Source organism: Ammospiza caudacuta, chromosome 4 (genome assembly GCF_027887145.1).
Source record: "Ammospiza caudacuta isolate bAmmCau1 chromosome 4, bAmmCau1.pri, whole genome shotgun sequence".
Lineage (NCBI taxonomy): Eukaryota > Metazoa > Chordata > Aves > Passeriformes > Passerellidae > Ammospiza > Ammospiza caudacuta.
The window spans coordinates 51698668-51721115 of record NC_080596.1 but is presented as its reverse complement, the minus strand read 5'-3'; the positions used below and the strand labels follow the sequence as shown (position 1 = coordinate 51721115).

At 40.2% G+C, this 22448-nt stretch overlaps 1 protein-coding gene across 2 annotated transcripts; it reads right to left on the bottom strand.

The window, feature by feature from the left end:
* Positions 1–2988: 2988 nt before the first annotated feature.
* On the bottom strand, positions 2989–17947 carry OCIAD2 (OCIA domain containing 2). 2 transcript variants are annotated; one of them, XM_058804420.1, is made up of 8 exons: positions 17785–17947; positions 14514–14643; positions 12183–12273; positions 11318–11371; positions 9446–9493; positions 8348–8453; positions 7076–7163; positions 2989–4662 (listed from the first exon to the last, which is right to left on the bottom strand). In XM_058804420.1, the coding sequence occupies exons 2-7, from the start codon at positions 14571–14573 to the stop codon at positions 7082–7084; spliced, it is 441 nt and encodes a 146-aa protein (XP_058660403.1). In that variant the 5' UTR covers positions 14574–14643; positions 17785–17947; the 3' UTR covers positions 2989–4662; positions 7076–7081. The 2 variants fall into 2 exon arrangements, with proteins under 2 accessions (XP_058660403.1, XP_058660404.1); XM_058804421.1 differs by lacking the exon at positions 17785–17947 and adding an exon at positions 17212–17243.
* Positions 17948–22448: the final 4501 nt, after the last annotated feature.

Here is a 22448-nt window from a genome sequence, read left to right as displayed (position 1 = left end):
TGCTGCTGGGAGAGGTTTCCTCTGAGTACTACAGATGTGACAGAGTAAAAGGAAGAAGTACCCTTGGACACGTCCAGCCCAGCCTGGCTGAGCGAAGGACGGGTTTAAAATGTGCCTCTGGGATGAAGAATTAAAGATCTCTTGTTCTGAGATACCTGAGCTTGCTGATGTGCCCAAGCACAGGCTGCAGAAAGCTCAAAATGCTCACAGGTGAGAAGAAACATTTCAAAGTTTGGGTAAGTGGGGCTTTTCTGTGCAAGAAGTTGGAAGTGCCATTGCTCTCAAACAATGTGAACGCCAAAGACAGTGGGAAAAGCATTCATTACCACCCTTAGTTCTTTTTTACCCTTCATCTGCACAGGAAGTCACTATACTGTAATAAAAATAATTTAAAGGTGCAATTTCTCAGGAATCATGAATCTTGTCCTTTCTACACATGAAGATCTTTCACTCTCCACTTCTAGATATGACCTACCTGGGGTTTAGTTCATTTGGCAAGCCTCTTAACTTGGTTTTTCAAAAGCTGCAAGAATTTAAGAATCATCATGGTGGTCTCCCACACTGGCAAGTGATCCTTCTAGAAGGAGATCTTCACTGGTGCCCACTCCTGTCCTTCACTGATCACAGCTGCTCAATTTCCTGACACAAGGGCTGCATTTGGATCATGCAAATGCAGGTGTTTTGGAGCCAAGTCTCAGTGTAGGTCATGTCTCTTGAAGCTGTTTTCTTTGCTCCTACCAGATCCTGTGGCAAGAATGCCCCTGATGGGATTGTGTGGTGTAAAGAAGAATTTCTTTTCTGTTTGGTTTAAATCTGATTTCACTGAGTGTTGATAAGGTTTGATTTTACAAAACCAGCAATTACTTGCTCCCTATTCATCTTTCACTCTTTGACAGACATAGTATTCCTCACCTTGAGATGTTTTCAGCCTGGAAAGTGAGTTACATAATCTCTTGTGATGAAACAACTTTGTATTTCTGATCATTCTTTTTTAATTTTTCTTTCTCCTGTTTGTGTCTCTGTGTTGCAGTTTCTGAGATGCACTGGAAGCACCATAATACTCAAAATGAGGGCATGCCATAGAATTGCTGTGTAGTCTAAATCTATTTTTTCCCTGAGAATTGTTAATGTTCTACTTGCCTTTTGGCTGTCAAAGACCACTGATCCTATGTCTTGCAACTATGCAAAATGACTCCCAGGTCCCTGTTCTGAAAAAGAGTAATTTAAAACCAACAGTGTGATGCAGTTAGTATTTTTCTGCATGACTGTGAAGCCTATTAGTCAGCCTCTCACGTGACGACTTTTTTCCTAGCTCTGTAATTTTGTCAAGAAACACTTGTGTTTTCCTTTGGCAGATTATCTGTTAAAATGTTGACCAGATGCCCCCTAACATGTCCCCAAATGCCCTCTCAGGCATTCTACATTTTAAACAGCCTTGAGAAGTCTCATTTATTTCCTGAAGAACCTCATTTTTTTGAGGGACTTACTAGGGGAAAAAACCCCAAACAAACAAAACAAATAACCCTCCATACTCATACAATGTACAAGTTCTTAGTATTTCAAGGATGTGGAACTACTGCAATGCTGATGTCAGAAGTTGGATCCCATTTTTTGTTCTCTCAAAGGGATTTTTTGTGTGTGATGCCAAAAACAAGTTGGGTGAGTTGGACAAATTACCAGCAGCTCTTCCACTGGTAGAAATGGACCTGAGGAAGGGGCTGCTGCTCCCAAGTTAGCATTACTGCCACTCTGTATTTCCCACAGGGCCTGGTCCAGCATGCTCTTCTTGTAAATCCTGCCCCAGAACCTCCTTTCTTACCAGTTCACTCCAGAGCTCTGCCCTCCTATCACCTGTTGTTGCATAGCATGCCCTATTCTCTCCTCCTTCTCTGAAAATGCAATAAAATAAGGCTCAAATCTTGGTTTTGGTAGGATTTATGAAAACCTGATAGTGAGCTTTCATGTCCCTTTCATTCCCAGTTTTAGAATTCTAGACCAGCTGGCTTGCCTGGAGTCCACCTACTAAGGATTTAAACAGGAATGTGATGTTTTCAACCTGCAATTGCTTTCTCTTCTAAAACACATTTTAAAAAAATTTGGAGTGAATACCATATTTGTAAAATGAATGCCAACAGCTAATATAAAAATCCACAAAGATAAGCAGTCTATTGCAGTTGTTTGTGGTTAATGTCACTGTAGCTTTCCTCTTGCACCCTTTTTCTAGCCATAAATTCATAAAGTGCACAGAGGCTTATCTACAGCTCTCCACTCTGTATGTATGACAGCTGAAGGAGGTATTTGGTTTCCTGATTTTAACAAGTACATGGACTGCACCTAAGCTGTGATATGCCTAAGCACACAGTTCAACTCCCTTGTCTCTGAGTGAAGAAAACAAGTTCAACTTTCCAGATACAAATGACTCACAGGAAGCTGTGTAAGTTCATAGGATTTTTTGGGCCTTTTTTAACATCTTCTGGCAAAGGGGGAAGTACAGCCTATCATCAGTGTAAGAAAACGCTAAGAAAAGTTTAGTTTACCTTTGCAAGGTCAAATGTTTTTCCTCCTGGAGACCTCTTCCCCTCTTATTAAAGAAGAAACTGATTACCTCAAATCTTTCCCAATTTTTTTGATAGGTCACTCCTAAATTCAATGTATTCAACTCCTGCTTCAATTAAAAATAAATTCTTTAACCTGCTTGTATGGAATGCAAAACAGCAATGGCCAACAAAGATTAGCTCATTAAACTGCACATAATTACTAAAAACCAGCTGATTTTAACGACCTTTGAAAGAACAGTTTGCCCATTAGCTGTGCTCATTTTCCTTTGATATGCATAAATTTTGTGCTAATACATCTTATTCACAAATTGCCTTTTTTCATATCTGCATCACTAACTTAGATCAACACAATTAGCTATTCATCCTTTTGCAAAGTATGGAAACAAAGGTAGAAAAAAAGGAAACAAGAAATTTTATACATCAGTATATTTATTACAGAAAAATAATCAAAGGTAAAAAATAATCAGAATTACATTTAAAGAAAAGTTCAGTGGCTAAGCTGTAATCCCAAGAGGTCACACTGACCACAAGAACAACCTCTGAGAGTCTGACACGCCAGGTCCTTGTCACACGCATGGCTCTCCTTGGTGTCACCTGGATGTGATGGCTTCCCTCAGATGAGCCAGGCACGAACAACCCTGGGGAGCTGCTGGCTGTTACCTTGGCAGCAGATGACACATGAAGGGGAAGTAGCTCAGACATGTCACCAGTCAAGTTTTGGTGGCTATCACAGCATAGCCATGACAATGACATGATTTTCACAAAGGAGGTTGCCTTCTCTGTGGGTGTGTAAGCCCCTCTCCCTGGAGGCCCTCCAAGGCTCTCCAGGGCTCACCTGCCCGTCACAGCAGCAGCTGTGACCCAGCACTGCTGTGTATCCCTGACTCCCACTGAAAGTGCTGTGAAAAATTCTGTAGAAAAGTAGCGAGTGTAAAATTGAAGCCCCTGTTGAGACAGGGGTGCTTAGTAGCTCAAGAATTCAAGAGGATAAACACTAAGTAGAAAAATATAAAATCTTATAGTAAAGAACAGGCAGGCCAGTCTAACCCTTTCCCTTCTGCCTGGTGGCTGCTTGGCTAGAAAGGGCTATGCAAGTGCTTTATCAGGGAGTTGAGTATTCAGTCTAATGACTTTGTCAAATCTAGAATGTCTTTTGTGTTTACTAACCAATTAATAGTTACATTATACTTTTCTACACTATATATTTTGCTTGCAGAATTTCTTTGTGTCAAGGTAAAGATGCCCACAGAAGCTAGTTCAAAAGAGGAACACTAGCCACAGGCATAATATTAAAGCAAACAGAAAAAGCCCACAGAAGACAGTCTTCATTGACTGACAGCAAAGGCCAAACTTTTCAGTAGCTGCATTGATTTCCATATGAAAGCCATCACTGTGTTTAGGGGAAGTGCCTGCTTTTGATTTGCTGAGATGTTTCATGGAAGACTGTGTCCTGCTGTTTGTAGGGAGCATGTGCCATCTAGGTTTGGGATTTTCTCAGCATCTGGTGGCCTCAGATTTTATGCAACCATAAACTGTTCCAAAATATTGTGTGTTCTTGTTCATGATTTTGGTATCCCTGGCAAAGTGGCCCTTTGTGCAAAACTGGCTTATGGAAAGTTGGTTCAGCACAGTAAGTGCAGTCTGACAATCCCCTGAATTGGGTACTCTTAGAGTACTCCACAACCAAGGGGTCAGCTCAGAGACTGGATAGCTGCTTCACTGTGCAAACCATTTACACATCCTCACACCATTTCTGTTTGACACAGACAAACATTCCAACATAAACCACTTTGTCTGTTACACAAAGCATTGCCAGCATCTAAATACAATAGACAAATGTAATTTTTCAGCACTAAGAGCTAAATTACACTGAAGAGAGGAAAATTACCCAATATGTGCTGAAAAGAGAGGGGTGTATTTCAAAAAGTGCATTCCAAAAAATGGTATTTAGTACAAATAGAACTATGAAACAATATGCAACTATTTCAAATAAGTCAATTTATATCAAATCTAAGAGATAGAATCACAACATTATTATTTCTAATCTACAGGAAAGCGCCTTGAAAGAAGATGGTCCATAAGGTTTTAATCGTGTTCACCACATCTGTAAACAGAATAAAATGATCTGTTATTTATGTGAGTGCCACCTTGCTTTCAGTGTTAAACACAGAACTTCTTGGTGGTTTCTCAAACATTCCAGAGTCCCTGAGGATAAAAGACATTGACTTTGGACTCCTGGACATGACTACAATTTTATCTGAGTGGGCTTCCCAGGTACTGCCAGAGCTTGCATCACATGCTTTGCATGGGTAGTAGCAAGATGTGCTCAGCAGAGGCTCTGCACATTTTTAGAGCACAGCATGATAAATTAAGAATTTTTATTGAAACATAGAAGAGGTTTAACAACACAGAAAACAACATAATACTTACAGTACTTCTTCTTTTCCTTAGTTTCTAAAACCTGTCCATCAGAATTGATTTGTGGCAAATTCAAAATACCACACTGCCCCAAATACAATGGCTTTTTCATTACAGCAATTAAAACTTGAAAGAAATACACTTACCTTACATTTGTTTTCAAACTAATTTTTTTACTAAGCTTTCAAGCTGTTTCAAAAACCAAACAAGAAGATCTAAGCTGCTGGTAAAATGTGCAGCAATCAGGGTCTTTGATGAACGTGTGAGCTGGAGCAGGGAACAGGTTCCACAGCAGAACTTTCAGGACCCATTACAGGAAGAAAACAAGGAAAGAGGCCTGTGGCATCCTGTGTTCTTCCCCTCTAAAAGCTGCAAGGCTCCTTTGTATTTGAGACAATTTGGAATTTATTTAAAAGCTAATTGGTACTTGCATACCAGAAAAATATTGTCAGTTCACAGAGGAAGACTGAAAAATAAAATGTGTTTGGATTGAAGGTTCAGCAAGCTGCAGCTCTGGCAAACAGCAGAGGTAAATCCCATAATAAATATTTGATTCCTCCACACAGGTAATTGCTAGTAAATGACCATTCTCAATTAAATATGCTTTGAGGTGCTTATTTGAAATAAGTGAGCCTACATAAACATTTATTTAACACAAAATCTTCAAAAGCAGTTAATCAGCACAGCACTGCAAGAAGTTAATTAAGCTCATAGGTGCTAATGGATTTAGAATGTTATTTATTCAGAGTTATCTAAGTCTGGCTCACTTCCTCCTTCAAGCTGGCACTAGCACAAAACCCTTCAGAAAGTTCTGGGGGATTTTTTACCCCTGTCCTCATACCAAATTAGAGCAGAGAGGTGGCCTGGAGGGCCAGCTCAGTTAGTGATCTCTGTCACCGGCACAAGAGAAACACTGCTTCTTTTGGAACAACCCCATGAGGTGAGCCTAAGCCAAAGTGCATTTTCTGCTAGTGGCTGAGCACTTGCAGCACTTGATATAAAATTCTGAACCAGTGGCAAAGTTGATTAAAATCAGGACTTTATTCTAATACCTTCTTTAAGGACTCTGAAAACTCTTTTCAATCCTCACTGCCACAATGTATTGCTGCATAGTAAAAGTCCATCAAAATCTCTCATCTGGGCAAGTGAACAGGTTCTGACAGGATATTCCTCCTTCTAGACTGTCTGTGGGCATGCACTTTGGAGTAAGAAAGGCACCATCACCAATATCCTTGTCCAAACTGGTACATTATATATGCTAGACTCAATGCAACAATTTCTGTGTCAGACTTCTGTTCTTAGCTGAATAAACTCCCATGGCAGGGTTTCAAACAGGCCCTCTGCTCCCCTCTCTTGCAGGCAGCTGAGCTATTTGCAAACACTTCCACACATTCTCCTGCCTGTGAGAAATGTAGGCCAGCTTACCACAAGCAGACAGTATGAAAGCATTCTTAAAAAACCTAGCTGCTGGCCTGTTTTTCATAGAGTGCAAGTCCTTTTAAACACTTGCCTACCTTCTACCCTGCAAACCCTCCTTTTCCACAGAGGGAACTTCCCCCTTTCTGGGGCGAGAACACCTCATGAGCCACATCCCCTGCCCCACCACAGCAGACTGCTCTTGCACCACTATCACACTGCCCCACTAAGGCTCTAGCCAAATTGTAGAACTGAATGCAAAAAACCTACACCCAGCTGTGTCTGCTTTTAGTTCTCAATACTTCAATGCATTTTAAAATATCAACAAAATCCATAACTGATTCTTAAGTAAAACAAGCTGGAAATTGAAAGGAGTTGTATTTGTTTTAATACAAATACAATCCAAATTAATTCCACTTAGGTCAATCATCAATACTCAGCTACAGCTAAAGAAAAAATTCCACAGAGATGGGGGATTTAAAATTAGTATGAAAGGTATGTAAGGTAAAAATTAAGAAACAAAATTAATCAGGAATTACAAATACAGAATATTTCCTCGAGTAATGCTTGGATTTTGATCCATTGTTAAAATCTGTAATTTACACAATATTGTTCAAAAGCAGAATACCATTCACCATGGAAAATAGTATGAGATTTAAAAAAACAATTACAAGGTTGCCTACCTGGCACTAAGTTGCTGAAGGACTTGAACCTTCTCTCTCATTCGATCCTGATTTTGCTTTACATTCTTTGCAAGTATGAGGACACTTCCTACAATATGGAAAGCAAATAAAACATTGAAGAATTTTGCCGGATTTCTTCTAATACAACCATAGAGCATGATGGTAAAAGTTCTTGAAGAAGTAATCTCTTGCCTAGATTCCCCAGTTTTTGTAATATGGGATATAAACTGCAAAATATGACATCTAAATGCCTTAGACAATAAATGCCCATTAATTAGTACTAAGTACTCCTTCTAGCAATTGCTAAAATAGAACAGGATTTTCTAAGCAGCAAAGGACAGTCCTTGCCATTGTACCTATGAGCAAACTGAGCTAGGAGTAAGGTGTATAACACTTCATGTAATACCAAGTATATACTTTGATATGTGGGGGAAGAATACAAGTAGAGAAATAGATGAACAATGAAAAAGCTTCCCATTATCAGTCAGGTACTTTTATAGCCATAAAAGCTCATGCTGGTCTGGGGGAAAGATGTAGAAAGACAAAGGAGAATGTTTTTTTTTAGATAGGACTTTTGGAAATGTGTTCTGTGAGCAAAAGGTTTCTACAAGAAGCCATATTGAGAATGGAGAGTACAACAGGCACCTGAAGGAGGAGCTGGGAAGGAAAGCAGAGTCTGATTTGATGTGAAGGAGTACTTTATGTGAAATTAAGAAAACAATGAATAAAACATTCATGGAGGCACCAGGTGACAGAAGTCAACCACTGAGATCTATTCTATGGTTAGAGGTGCAAGGTGGAAGAAGCACCCCCTCAGTTTGTGCTCTTCATGGTTTGGCATGACAGCATGAGGCTGGGCAAAGCCAGAGAGGAGAGGGAGGTTGGAATACGAGCTGAGATTGACACTGTTGTTAAAACATGAGAACATTATAAGAAAATCTGCAGCATATTTGGCCTGAGGTATGTTCCAAAGGAAGACTCAAAGGATCAAAGTGATAACATGGACAATCTTAGCAGTATGATACTAGAAAAGAGACTGAGCAACTGTTCACATCACACTAAAAGTACAATAATTTCATTTAAATAATGGATATCCTACTAACAGGTATTACAATTAGTTTAATTTGCATTTTCTGAAGAATGTGTAGTAGCTTCTAATACTGTGATATATAGTCCAAAATGAGTATTCAGGATCTAATAATAGAATTTAAATTAATAGTTTTGCTCCATATAATTTTAGTGCGTTTTAGACTATTTTAAATAAGCACAGACCTTTTTTTTTCTGGACCAATTGGTGCAATACCCATTTTCTGAAATTTTTTTCTGCATTCTCCCATGTATGACATCTTTCCAATGGCATAACCCATGACACCAGCAACTACAGAGACAGATAACAAAATATTGTTAATACAACAGCTTAAATCAGGAGTGTGCTATTGGCTCCACTTTATTCATATAACAAATTCTGTACCACATCTTCTCAGAACATGTCACAAACACATGTGAAATTATACAGGGTTTACAGGGGTGAATTCAATAACTACTGAACACTGGTTACCTATCATGAGAGAGAAGAACTGGTCCAAAATAATTGATACAGAAAAGGATATAATATTCCTATGTACAGGAAAAGGAGATAATATTTAAAGGATTATAGAAAATTAAATTAATTCACAATGTCAGCACTAACAGTTTTTGCCTTTGATTGCACAACATGGTTTACTTCTAATTGATCACACTTTTAACACCAACTTCTCTGGCCTTCTAAGAAGCTGGAACATCAGCTTGCCATACGGTTGCACTGTGGCTTTCATTCACTAGAGTCACAATAAAAGACTACTTCAGTGTCCTTGATTTCCTGCTGAATTTCTGCTGGAGAGGGAATCTATTTAATTTCTTGTCATTTACGAGCCACCTCACTGTACAGTACAGTTCCTGTGCTTCTCTCTGTTTTCTTTATCAATCCACGGTTCTGAATTAGACAGTTGAGATCAATCAAACACATGAAAAGGACTGTACTATTTTATATATTATAGTATTGTGACTTCTTGATACCATAAATTGTGCAATCTGCCAAGCACAATGAGCTGACATAATTTATAAAACAAAATGGAGACTAGAGTTTGTACCAATTTGAGGTACTGTGTTACATAAATATAAGCTGCTACTGAAAATATTTACATTAGAAGAATCTCATTTCATACATTTATTTTTAAACACATCAGAAATCTGATTTCCTAATCTGCTGGGGTAACATATAAATTGCAAAAAAAAAGAAGATTTTGGAAAGAAATTCAGAGAGATGCATCTTTACAGGCATATTGCCTGTAAAGAACCTTTTCTTTCCTTTTAGAATTGGGTACAACTTACTTGCCATCTTGGGGAATGGACCAAATCTTGGACTTGCTGAGAAAATGCCTACAATAAAAGGAAATAGTCAGAAATCTTATTCACTTGAGGAACTCAGCAGCACTCAAAACCAGCATTAATTTTCCTACAGATTTTGCATTTCTTTAGGTGAAGATGGTATGAAGTCCATTAACTCAGATTTCAGTACATCAGGGCACTTTCTATTCCACTAGTTCTTAGTGCATGTGTTTTGGGCAGTTCTAGAGTCATAGGAGGAAGAGAATCTGGACTTTGCAGGATTCACCTCAGGCAGGAGTTCAGAGTGTAAACCAACATGAAAGCAGCAGTGTAAACCAACATGTCTGCCACTGGTGACACCTGCAGCACTGCAGAGGAAGTGATGGTGGCTTATGTTTCAGCACAAACCAACCCTGCATATAAAACAGCAAAATTAAATCTCTTACACAGGGTCCAGCTCCTTGTGCTGTGATAAGTAGGATGAATCTGCTCTTTGGTAGCTTTCCATGGCTATCAATTAAAATTGTACCACTGGTATCTAGCCTTCCCCTGTGCAGAGGAAAGATCACACATTTTGGCCTTTAAGAGGAGAACACAGTGTGCTAAACAAAAAAAGCAAAAAATTATCTTTAGCTTTTCCACCAAAATCCACATTCCCTCAGTTATCTCAGGAGGTGAAACCAGTATTCCTCTGAGAACTATGTGTCTGGCAGAGGAATGCCATGCTGTGGAGGAGGGCTCCACACAGCAAGATTACCATGGCAAAGGGAAGGGAAGTAAACACTGCTTGCACTGTTACATGCATTCAGACAGTAATAATGAGGCTTAGAAGCTCCAGCATCTTCTAGAGGCAGGGTACTGTGTGCAGCCATCAGAAGAAAGTATTTAGACAGAGGATTATTCAGCCTATGCTAAGCACAAGGGCCTTTGCCCACTGTGATCTATGCAATTTTATATTGGGTCTCTCGGGGGAGGGAGGAACAAAAGTGTTGTTTGTTTCTAATCACGCCCCTCCAACTGTTGACACACAGCAATGATTATTTACTAAGAGCATTTGTTATTTCACAGCTGATCAGAAACAGCCAAGTACAATGAACAGAGACTGAGAAGAGTACCTGGTGCCAGAGGCTGGCATGTTACTACAGAGACAGCCCTGGTGCCCTTCCTATCACTGCTCACCCTTTTTCCAGTGTGCAATCCTTCTCTGACACACTCTTACTCCTTCCCTCCCTGTCTCCCTACAAGCTCATAGGTCAAGGATGGAGTAGGGAACCCACATCAGCCTCTTGTGATACAGCTTAGCAGACTTCAGGGTGGATGCCCCTCACTCTCTCCCCAAAACACCAACCTCAACCTTATACACAGTCAAGGCCCCAGCAGGGAAACTGAAGATGCCTGTGCAGAACCAGGTTCACCCACCACATAAAGAGAACACAATTTTCTTTTGTGTTAGCCTGCAGATCATGAGCCATCTCTACAGAAAGCTCTCTGTCTCCTCCCTTTGGCAGTACTCCTTGTCCCTTTGCACCAAAGCTGCAGTCACATTGATACATGGTCAGTGCCAAAACACTGCCAGCATTTCCAACACACCAGGGAGAGCTCCAGCCCCCGATGCTGAGCCCTGCTCGGGCTGTACCACGCTCTGCCCCACGAGCTGCCCCACTGAAGGCTCCACTCACCTCCAGGTGATCACGGTGACAAAACCCAGCCACCAGTCTTTGGATTTGCAAATTCTCTTTTCAGTTCATTCTTGCAAAAGAATGGCTGTGGCAATGCACACATAATAATCAAATCACCATAGCAATGATGGTAATGAGCAAGAAGAATATTGATCTTGAAAACCAGCACTTTAATGACATATTTTTTTATCTTTACCTTTTGAGATTAGCCCCTGGGTGACAAGCATGCTCCCAAGAGATAAAGGAAGAGCTGTGAAAATGAAAATGAGAGTAGCTAGTATCAGCCAAAATTTGCTACATATTTGGTAAATACTCTCTTATACATTAAATGTTTTCTGTTTCTAATGTTAAACACATTATTTCTAAACATTAACTTTGCCCACTGTTCTTAATCACCTATTACATCTGCTCATTCAAATTCTGTTCTCTTCAAAGCCACAATGTCCTCACACAGTGCCAGACATCAGCCATGCTGTAACATCTGGAGCTAATGCAATATATATATATATATATATATATTTATTAAATAATAGTTTCCACAATCTGAATATCTCCTCTAACTACTGCAACACTTGTAATGACAACAGCTCCAATAAAATTCATCTTTTCAAGGAATTATGTAATTTAGATACAAACTGAGAGGGTGGAAGTAAAGGATACTACAACACCAAGCACTGATCTTTTTAGCTGTCCTAACATACAAAGAATTTCACAAATCAAAGACACATAGCTATGCCTGTCTTCCATTCAAAGGCAAGGATAAGTATGTAACAAAGTAAAACATTCCTAAGGTAGTTGTTATAATGGACTTCAAGAATGGAACCAACTCTACAACTGCTGAAGTTGAGATTAAACAAGACCTCAACTCAACCACCTTTACCTACAACAATTATGCAAATAATTCAATTAAACCTTTGAGAATACAAAGTATGACTTAACATGACAGAGTTAACCCACAACAGTGTTCCAACAAAAAAGCATTTTGCAGACAGTTTTGCATACATACAACAAAAAGTCATTCTGTGTGGTAAGTGTGGTGAGAATGATTTTGGATCACTCACCTCTGTACCAGAAACTTTCCTGTCTGCATTCTTTAATGATCCTTGCAATCTCTCTGTCTTGAATTTGGGACATGGGACAAAAGAACATTGGCTGAAAGCATAAACATGGATTAGTTTACCAAATTTAATCTCACAGGAAGAAAAAAAACCAAATCAATTAAAGAAGATAAATTATTTAAAAAACAAATAAATGCAAAGCAAAAATCCTTATTCTGTTGCTAGCAGTGTGATGAAATTGTGATGCCCCAATACAGAAACAGAAAGAACTACTTAGGTTTTAAGTATAAACAACCCATCTTGTTGGTCTTTACTTTCCTAAAATAGCTCAGCTGCTGCTTACCCCAGAAGCATATTGTTTTCTATCTGTTAGTCATTTCATTCTCATGAGCTCCATTATGTCTCCCAGAAAGAAATTACAGGAAATAAAGGCAGAATGGCAGTTTTCAAAAATCAAGTTCTGCTCTGTACAGAAATCAACTGAAGTTCAATAATAGCAGATTTTCAAGTAGAGGGTCAACACAAATTCTGCCAGACTCCCCACTAGTAGAACTTTCTCTCTGGGCAATTTAAATATGTTCATGGCATTAACTGAACTCATACTGGCTTCACCCTAGTACAAATCAGGCTGCCAACAGACTTCTTGAAGGTAGCTCTTTTTTCCCCCATTGTGCTTGTGAGGAAAAAGTGACAGCATCCTCCCTTGCATTCTATCCAGGGTATTGGCATGGAAACATATGAGGATTATTTTTCTTTCTTTAAGAAAAGACTCAGTGTTAAAAGGGTACACTGGTTTCGACTGGACGAGAGTTTATTTTCTCCATAGTAACCAGTGTGGTGCTAGGCTGGGGATTTATGACCAAACCAGTCTTTACATTACAGGGATATTTCATTACTGCTGAGTAGACCTTACACAGAGTCAAGGCCTTTTTGTTTCTCAGGCTGCCCCACCAGCTGGGGATGTAGAAGAATTTGATAAGGGACAGCTGAACCCAGCAGATCCAAAGGATATTCCAATTCCATACCATGACATTGTGCTCAACAAGAAAAGCCAAGGGAAGGGAGTTGTCATTAAGTTAAAATTAATTGAAATTTTAACATTTTTTTTATAAAAAGACATCATCTTCAAACATACACATTCTTGAAAAAAAAAAAACAGGCATCATAGAAGAAGCAATGCCTTGGAAAAAAGAGTACATTCATCTATTACAGGATTCAATCTCCTTTTATGCCTGACTCCTTTTATGCATGATTTTATAGCCATCATAAGGAAATGCATTTATTGGCCATAGCCACACATTTCACATTATAGGTAATTAATATCTCAGCCCTTTTTCAAGCACTGCTCCCACAAAAGTTAATGGTGGAGCTGGGCAAACAACACAGACTTGGCTCCACTCCAGACCACAGAGAACTGCTTCAAACTGGTTTCAGAGCAAGGTGATAGCAAATACAGTAAAATACAAACAGGCTGCCTGAAAGATAAGGAAATGCATGTCAGAGCCCCAAGTGTACCAACAGGCTTTGCAACCTTTCTGCCTCCATACACACCCTGCCAGCTGTTTAGTTGCTTGAGCTCAGAGTCAGCTCTACCATGGCACAGTTGTGTAACACTGAGTTAGATTGCAGAGAAAACAGAAAAGCTCAGAGAAATCAGCAGGAAGCTTTACCCAGGGCCTCTGCCCTTCAGCTCAGGCCCTTGCCTTAACTGTGCTGTAGCTATACCATGGAGATCCTTACCCTGCCTTGCTAACCTGATTACTCAGCTTAGCATCAGACTTGCCTGGCAGTCACTGAACTGACTGTAGGCTGATCATTGCATCTGCTCTCCTCCTCTTTTTGGGTACTGTGATACTGTGCTCCCTGTACCTGAGGCCCTATCCCCTGCCACCCTGCTGCCACTTGTGCCTCTTCCTTGCAGATCAGCCCAGTATTGCTGCCCTCTGGTAATGACTGGTTAGCAAAAAGTCCTATCACATTTAAATTCCTTGATGTCTCCATCAGAGGAGAATGTTCTTGTGCTGAACTGTTCCCTTCTCCCCTTCTGAACATGTGCATGCAGAGCTTGATGGGGACAGGCTGTACTGGACTTGTGCTCAGACACCTCGGCTATGCCAGCTCATAACTCAGGGCACAAATCAGAGCCTTGAGATTCACAGCTCCCAGGCCTCTGAGCACAGTGAACCAGGAAAAATAACACACCATCCTCTCCTCTCTTCATCTATATGCTTAAGCTAACAGACACCTATTTCTCTCTTCAATAAGAGCAACTGAGGCAAAGTCTGTTATTCATTAGCAATAGCACCGAAATAAAAGGGAGGAAACCCAGCTTACCCATCCAGGTTGCTTTACTGGAGGTGTCTGACCTCCCGGTTGAGCTGTTTCAGAAGACATCGTCTCTTTCCTTGTAGTCTGCTACTGCTCTTGTTCAGCAGAGGCGTTTTATGCTTGGCTACTTCTCTTTCTGCAAGGTACAAAGGTAGAAAGTCAAGATATCATACTGATATTTGTAAGTCCAATGTTCATCTACAAAGAAAATGGACCAGGTTGAAAGGAGTGCAATTTTTACAGCAGAGAGCATCCTGATACACAATTTACAGCATAGTTTATCACTTATCAGCAACACAGAGTTGTGCATAACTTAAACAGGTAAGTTAAATGCTGAATCATGACTTACTATAGTATGCTCAATCATAAAGAAATGAAAATAAATATGAGCAAGTAATAGAAAACCTTTCTAATTTTTTAATGTATTGCAGGTCCAAAAACCAGCTTCTTTAGTGTGCTGTCCAGAATTACTGCACTACTTCTACCCTCACTGCCATCATCTGAAGCCTGGATTCCATGGGACCCCCCCAAGCAAGCCTATCACAAACCACATCTGTGTCTCCAAAAACCCAATTCAGTTACAAACATCCTTTAAAAAAAAAAAACAAACCACAAAAGAATAAATAGATTCCAAAGAGTTTTAGAGTTGCAACCTTCCATGCTTGAGAGCTATGCTGCTAGGGAAAAGCAAGAAGGAAACTCATTTATTTCTAGAGCACTTCAAACAATCTGAATTGTGATTTTTACCTAGCACTTTGCTGCATGCTCTAGCACTTTATTAACATAGAGGGCACTTCTTTTCTGAAAGTACCTTCTGAGAATGGTGGCACTGAGCAAGGCTAAAGTGGCTGTAAAGGGCAGAGTTAAATAGAAAAGATATGTAACAATTTACTGATCTATTTTTTTTCATTAATAATATTACTGTATAAACAACTTCCTGCACTTACTTTGGGGTCAGTTGCACAGCTATGAAGTTCAAGCAACATCTGCTTCATAAACACTAGATATTCAGACAGCAAAGTTTTTTTAAGCAATAGGAGCAACATAACCTCCTATCCCCTTGGTAAAAAAAAAAACTTGAATAAAGCATTGAATTCACACCAACCTGCACTTTATTCTCAGACACTCACAAAAATGACAATGATCACTGTGTCTTTGAAAAACCATAAGTTTGAAAACCCATATTCTATGAGGAAAGCTCACAGCTCTACACCGTCTTCCTCAATCTGAGAGCAATTTAATTTTCATCAGTTTCTTGTCACTTAATGCAAAAAAATGACATAAAATATAAGAAAGACATATAAAGATGTTTGTGACAATCAAAAATGAATCAAATGTTCTTTTCTTATCTACCTTTTTATTCTCATCTACTCAGAAAGCCTACTTGTGCAGACGGCTGCATAAAATAATCACTGGAAACAGTTTCTAAATGCTGCAACAGATTTAAAGAGCTTGTCTTTTTCATGATAATAAAACAGCTGAGTCACAGGAGGAAAATAAATAAAATAAAATGAAGGGAAAAGAGTGAGTATAAATAAAGATTACAGCTATCTGCAGTTTGCCATGGGCCTCCTATATTGGCCTAAGTACACATTTCTCCTGAATTATAAATTATTCAGCGATGCTACTGCTTCAACATAATGAAGAACCCCAAAAATATTTAGCCCTTTAAGCAGCCTCATGGTACATCTCCCACATGGGATGAAAGCTGAGAGCTATACTGGCAAGAATGAAACAAAGAGGCAGAGTTGATGTCATCAAAACATTATGTAACTGACATTAATATTCATATCTAGCAGACAAGCTGTCTCCTATCTGAGGAATGTAAAAGTGTTCTAATATTTCAAGCCCCTGTGTCTTGGAAAGACAACTGTTATCCCAAAAAATAACTATATTTTCATTAGCTTACTGCAGAAATGTAATTTCTTGTAATTGTCTGCAGTACTCATTGCTGTTTTCTCAACCTTACACATAATTCTTAGTGCAACAATTAAGTGTATATTCTGGGAAGAATTTCCCAGTTATATTATTCTGTTTAAATTAAATACCTATATAATACAAGATTAAATCAATGTTGTTTGCAAGGATCAAATAGTCAAAAAACTTATTTGTCTTTTACAAGAAATATTCTGGTCAATTTCTTCATTTTCAGGAGAAAATGCTAATTTTAGGCTCCTGAAAATATCTCACAGTTTGAATACCTCTAATGGGATGACAAAGAAGCAGTATGCAAGAAGACAGCTAAGTTTTTCAAATATGAGAGTTGTCAACTTCATATACTGTGTTTTCAATAAAAATCCTCCTTCTAAATAGAAATAATGACCCCATAATTCCTGCTGCTAGAATTTGGGGAAGAAAGGGGGGAGCCAAAATCGCTTCTATTAACTGGTCCAGGCAATGGGCTGTGACGCCCAGGGCAGGCACCACTCATCAAAGATTTCAGAGAGGCACTTCAAGGACCATCGTGAGGAAGATGACAAGCCTCAACATGATGTTTCACACCTATCCGAACTGGTTCTCTGAAGTAAGAGCCAGAGTCTAAAACAAAGGTGAGTCTACAGTGTAGCTGCACTAGGCAGTCAATGCAAAGGTCCCTACCAGCACCTGAGAGCACAATGCCCCGTGCCTGCCCAGCCCTGCTCAGTGCCCACACCCAGGGCAGTGCACACCCGGCCAGCACTGAGGATTTCTTTCCCAGACTCACAGAAGTGATTAAGCTGGAGAAGGCCTCTAAGATAATCGAGTCCAACCTATGACCAAACACCACCTTGTCAACTGAACCATGGCACTGTCACGTCCATTCCAATGTCTAATCACGCTTATTGTGAATAAATTCTTCTAACGTCCTCCTCTGGCACAGCTTGAAGCTAGTCCTCTTGTCCCGCCATCAGTCGTCTGGGAGAAGAGACTAATCAACCTCCTTCCAGGTGGCTGCAGAGGGCAATAAGGTCTCCGCGAGCATCCTTTTCTCCGTGCTAAACGCCCCCAGCTCCCTCAGCCACTCCTAGCAGGACTTATACCCCAGACCCTCCAGCAGCTCCGCTGCCCTTCTCTGCACACGCTCAAGCACCTCAGTGTGCTTCCTGAACTGAGGGCGACGGCGCCGTCGGGCTGCAGCAGCACAGGCTCCGCAGCGGCCGCCTGCGCCGGGCCTGCTGCCCAAAGCCGCGCCTCGACCCCCGCCTTCCCCCGCCGTGACGCCGGAGAAACCCGGCCCCGCGGGGCCGCTCGGCGCGGAGAGGAGGAGTCTGACACTCACGGCCCCCACACCGCTTACCTTCCCTAGGCCTCAGGAGGAAACGGGCTGGGCTGGGCCGGGCTGGGCTGGGCCGGGATGGGCTGGGCCGGGCTCGGCTGGGCTGACCCGGCCCGGCCCGGCCGGCCCTAGAAGCCCGTAAGGGCCCGCCTGCCGGGCTGAGCCGCGCTGGGCGGGGGCCGGCCCGGCCGGGCTGCCGGGCTCCAGCGGCACCTGCCGGCCGCCGGGCGCAGGGACACCGGGGCGGCCGGGCCGCAGGGTGCCCCTCGTGCCCCGCTCCTCGCTCCTACGAAGGCTACACGGGCACATCTCGCCTCCCGGTGCGCTGCTCCGGTAGGAAAACAGCAAGCACGCCAAGAAAATTCCGCCTTCTCGGATTTCGCCACTGAAATTCAGACCGCTCTTTCAGCAAGGGTATGTGTTAGTGAAGGTAACAGAATCACGGATTCATTAGGGTTGGAAGGGCCCTGTGGAGGTCGTCCGGTCCAACCCCCAAGCCAAGGCAGGGCCACCTGGAACAGGTGACACAGGAACTCGTCCAGGTGGGTTTGGAACATCCCTGGGCACCCTGTTCAGTGCTCTGGCACTCTCCGTGGAAAGGTCTTCCTCAAGCTGAATTGGAACTTCATGTGGTTTTAGTTTATGGCCACTGCTCCTCGTCCTGTTGCTGGCTACCACCAAAAAGGGTCTGGCAGCATCCTCTGGCACCTGCCTTTGAGATATTCATATGCACTGATGAGATCCCTCCCAGTTTTCTCATCTGCAGACCAAACAGGCCCAGCTCCTGCAGTCTCTCTTCAAGAGAGATGTTCCAGACCTCTCATCATCCTTGTGGCTTCCACTGAACCCTCTCCAGTAACTTCTTCTCTTTCTTGTAGTGAGGACCCCAATATACAACATACAGGGTCTGTCCTATGAATTGAAAATATTTTTTTGGAAATGAAATCTTCTTTAAAAAAAAATGCTTTTGAAATCTTCTTTAAAAAGGAAATTCAACCTTGACCATTTTGGAATGAAAAGTGTTGCTTATCTACTTTGATTTTAATACTACGATGCTTGTAAATAATTAAGTAAATAATAAAATTTTAATATTAACAAGAATTTAACAAATAAGAAAGGCACTTTCATCAGGCAAAAATAATTTTGCAAACAAAGTTATCCTGAAAATGTCAGTTGGGTGTGGGAGGAGTTGTTCTAGGAATATTGAAAAAAAAGGTTCTACTTTCTCTGAAATGAGAAATGCAATGCCTCTCTTTAAGAATAAGTTTTCTAAAACAAAAAAATATAAACATGAGTTTTATTCTGCATTTTATTTTAATAAAAAAGACAATAGTTTTCAGTAGAGTATCTAAAATGGTGATATGACACTTCAGTGCTTATCATGAAATGAATAGCCTGTGATATCACCATTAAACTTCCTCCTTTTGCATGACCTTGGTGTCTCAGTTTCATAAGAAACATAAATCGTAGTTAATTTTCTTAAGTCCAGAAAAAGCTTTCATCTTCCATCAGTCTCAGCTACTTGAAGCCCCTTTCACCAGACTATTCTCCCACTCTTTCCTGCCAAACCAGAGGATCAGACTTTGCTGCTGCAAAATGTGCTTTTCACGCGGAGGCTGGGCAAGAGCGTTGTCCTAAAACAAGTCTTGAAAGTGTATCTAATACCTTTCTAATACTGGGATCTAAAAGGTATTCTTGGAAACATACACTAAAACTATTTAATGGATATTGGCTCCATGCTGTTCTGAAAAATGCAATACACTAGAGAATCCCATCTGGAGTGAGTACTTAATAACCAAAGACTTCTTAACTGGTCTAGCTTAAGCTGAACATAAAATGAAAGAGCTCTGGAATGATAATTTTCTTATGGGCTATATGTGTGCCTGGGGATAGTGATTGCCTAGAGATAGGATTGTTTGAATTCTTGCAAAGGAATTCTTGCAAATTTCTGTGCAAAAGTGCCTATTAAAAATCAGTTTAAGCTTCTTTTTAATTGTAACTTTAAATGTAAAGTTTGTTATCACAATTCAATATGTTCTTCAAACACTCTTTCTTTCCAAGATTTACCTGAAAGTTTTTCAGAGTTATAAAAATGGAGAGAAGGTAATAGAAACCAGTAAATGTAAGTGATTTGGAAGGGTAAACACAAAGCAAAAGAGACTCTTACTGCTCCTGAACAAAACCAACTTTACACATCAAAATGAAAAAAACCCAAGTGATACCAAAAATAAAACCACCAATATGGAGTTGAATGTTTGGCTGAGGAATTATCTGTTGTCAGAGTAGAAGCAGATCAAGGAATGAGGTTTCACAAACTCAGGGAAGGTTTACAGGCTCTGGCTGCTTGACTGAAGAAGCTGTTAAAAAACACGGAAGGGTTGCCAGGGTCCTGATGTTCACCACAGTCACCAAAGCAAATCCTTGCTGGTGTGCATGTTCAACAGAAACACTCCACCTATGTGTGCAGTGTGTGCCAGCAGGAGGAACTATTACCACTTGTGTTAAACGTGGTTTATTTGTCTGTTACAAAATCAAACCCTATTAATTGCTTGAAATTCCCTGAGAAACAAAGCTCCACCCCCTTGCTTTGTAACCATAACAGAGCATGGAAAATGAAGTAAGAATTACACGACAGGGCATTGTTCTCATGCTGATGGGAGTAGGAGTCAAGGGCGAATGAAAAGACGTGAAAAGTCACAGCAGGAAACAGTCAACATACTTCTGAGTAAAACATTAAACTGCCCTCACTACTTGCAAGGAATCATGTAAGTTTTCTCTGTTTTGGCTGATTCTTGGATGTATTTCTATTTTATACTTGTCCTGGGCTATCTTTAAAAAGTGAAGAGTTGGTAATTATGAAATGTTTAAGATACAGGGTTTCCCCTTCTCAGTGTGAAGAACCCAGTAAAGTGCTTGCAGGGACCTGCATGTGTTTGTATTTCCCATGAGGTTGTGACAAATGCCTATCTGTAAACTCATCCACTCCTGCTTTCTTCCAGAGCTGTGGTTTTAATCCTAATCTGTGCTCATACTTTCATGCTTTTTTACCCCGTTTCTCTGGCACTTGCTTCTGCTTCTTCATCATGCTCATTTCAGGCATCTCAGGCAATACATAAGGACAACTTCTCACAGGGGTTTGAAAGTTCTTTTAAGTGCCATGTGTTTATTTGGGTCTCAAAACATACTTGTATTACAGTTTGAACCTAAATAAAGCATTGTTTTTTTACAATCACTAGCTTTAGAAAAGTTTACCCTTGTCAACCAATGTAATTATGGGGCTTTTAAATTCAGATAATTTTGTTATGTCTGCCTTGGGGTAAGGGTGTCTTAAATATTATTCTAGAATGAAAATGCTTCTTGTTCTGTGAGTGGAAGATTCTACTGTAGTGTTTTCTTGACTTTACTGGTTTGACATTATTGTATTCCTATAACGATCAAATGCTTTTGCTTTATATTTTTGTCAAGTACACCTGTGGCACTCCAGGAATACAAAAAAATGTAGTGAAAGGCATTGCTCCACATATATGTGTAACTAAGCACCTTGCAAGCATTGACTTTTGTATTTAACACATTACAACTGAATCTGGAGCTCATACACATATCAGCCCTATGGAGAGCACTAGAATGTAACTTTGTGCCATGTGAAGCCAAACTTAATAGTTACTAAGAATCTCCAAGACAGTACCCAGAATACAATGGGTAAATTTGTCAGGATCTGCATTATTTTCATTGCATTATGAGTTCAATGGAAGCCACACAAGCATATTGGGTTCACAATTCCGGTCATGTCTTGTTTTACTGGAACTCCACCTCTGAACCATGAAGCAAGATACTGCAATTACAAAAAGGGTTGCAAAATTTTTTTTAACATGTATTGGCTGAATGCATGCTGTGAGCCTCAAGCTCTGCTCAGCATCCATGTTCTGGTTTTATTCTGGCCAAAGATCTCATCTTCCATTTGCATCACACCACAGTGAGATGAAATTGTGTCATCACTCACGTAATCCTGATATCCAGTCATAAGTGAGCTTGGTGACTATTCTGGTATGACTTTTCTTTAATGAAGAAAAAGAAAGATGCCTTTAGTGACATGGAACTTGGAGAAAACAGAGAAGCTCATTAAATCTATGAGTCTCAACCTTCCCTAGAGAGGTCAACTTTTCCATCAAAATACTTTAATTCTTCTGTGGACTTTTAAAACATATTTTCAAATAGCAGCCAAAATTCAACAGAATTTTTTGTAATAAGCAAACCTCATCATACTGCAGGGTAAATGAATCACTTGACTTTGAGACTTCTAGGGCAAAATTTAGTTTAGTACCGTGTCCTCTCAAATGTCTAAACCAGACTTTATTGCTAATAATAGGTCATATAGATGTTAGGTGTTTGTAGTTTACTCCTATGGATTTAGAGTTTCACAAACTGGGGAAAGAAAATGCATACCATAAGGTTTATTTAGAATGGAACAGTCTTTTTAAACAAATTAGAAGATACAGATGGTGGTTCTATAGGATGCTGTATGAAGATTATTAAAATTTAAGATGATGGTATATTCCAACAGCAAAAGGATTTCTTAGTTCTTGGCTTATATTTACAATTTTGCTTTTCACTCCCTCCCCAAAAATTCTAAAGTTGAGATTTTTTTAATGTAATCTTTTTGCCAGAACTTGGCAGCTGTGATCATG

Coding starts and splice junctions, on each gene's coding strand:
- OCIAD2 (XM_058804420.1), bottom strand. CDS start 14,573: ATGTCTTCTGAAACAGCTCAACCGGGAGGTCAGACACCTCCAGTAAAG. Junction 11,372..12,182: donor GGAAAGTTTCTGGTACAGAG/GTGAGTGATCCA, acceptor TCATTTTCACAG/CTCTTCCTTTATCTCTTGGG. Junction 8,454..9,445: donor TCCATTCCCCAAGATGGCAA/GTAAGTTGTACC, acceptor CTGTCTCTGTAG/TTGCTGGTGTCATGGGTTAT.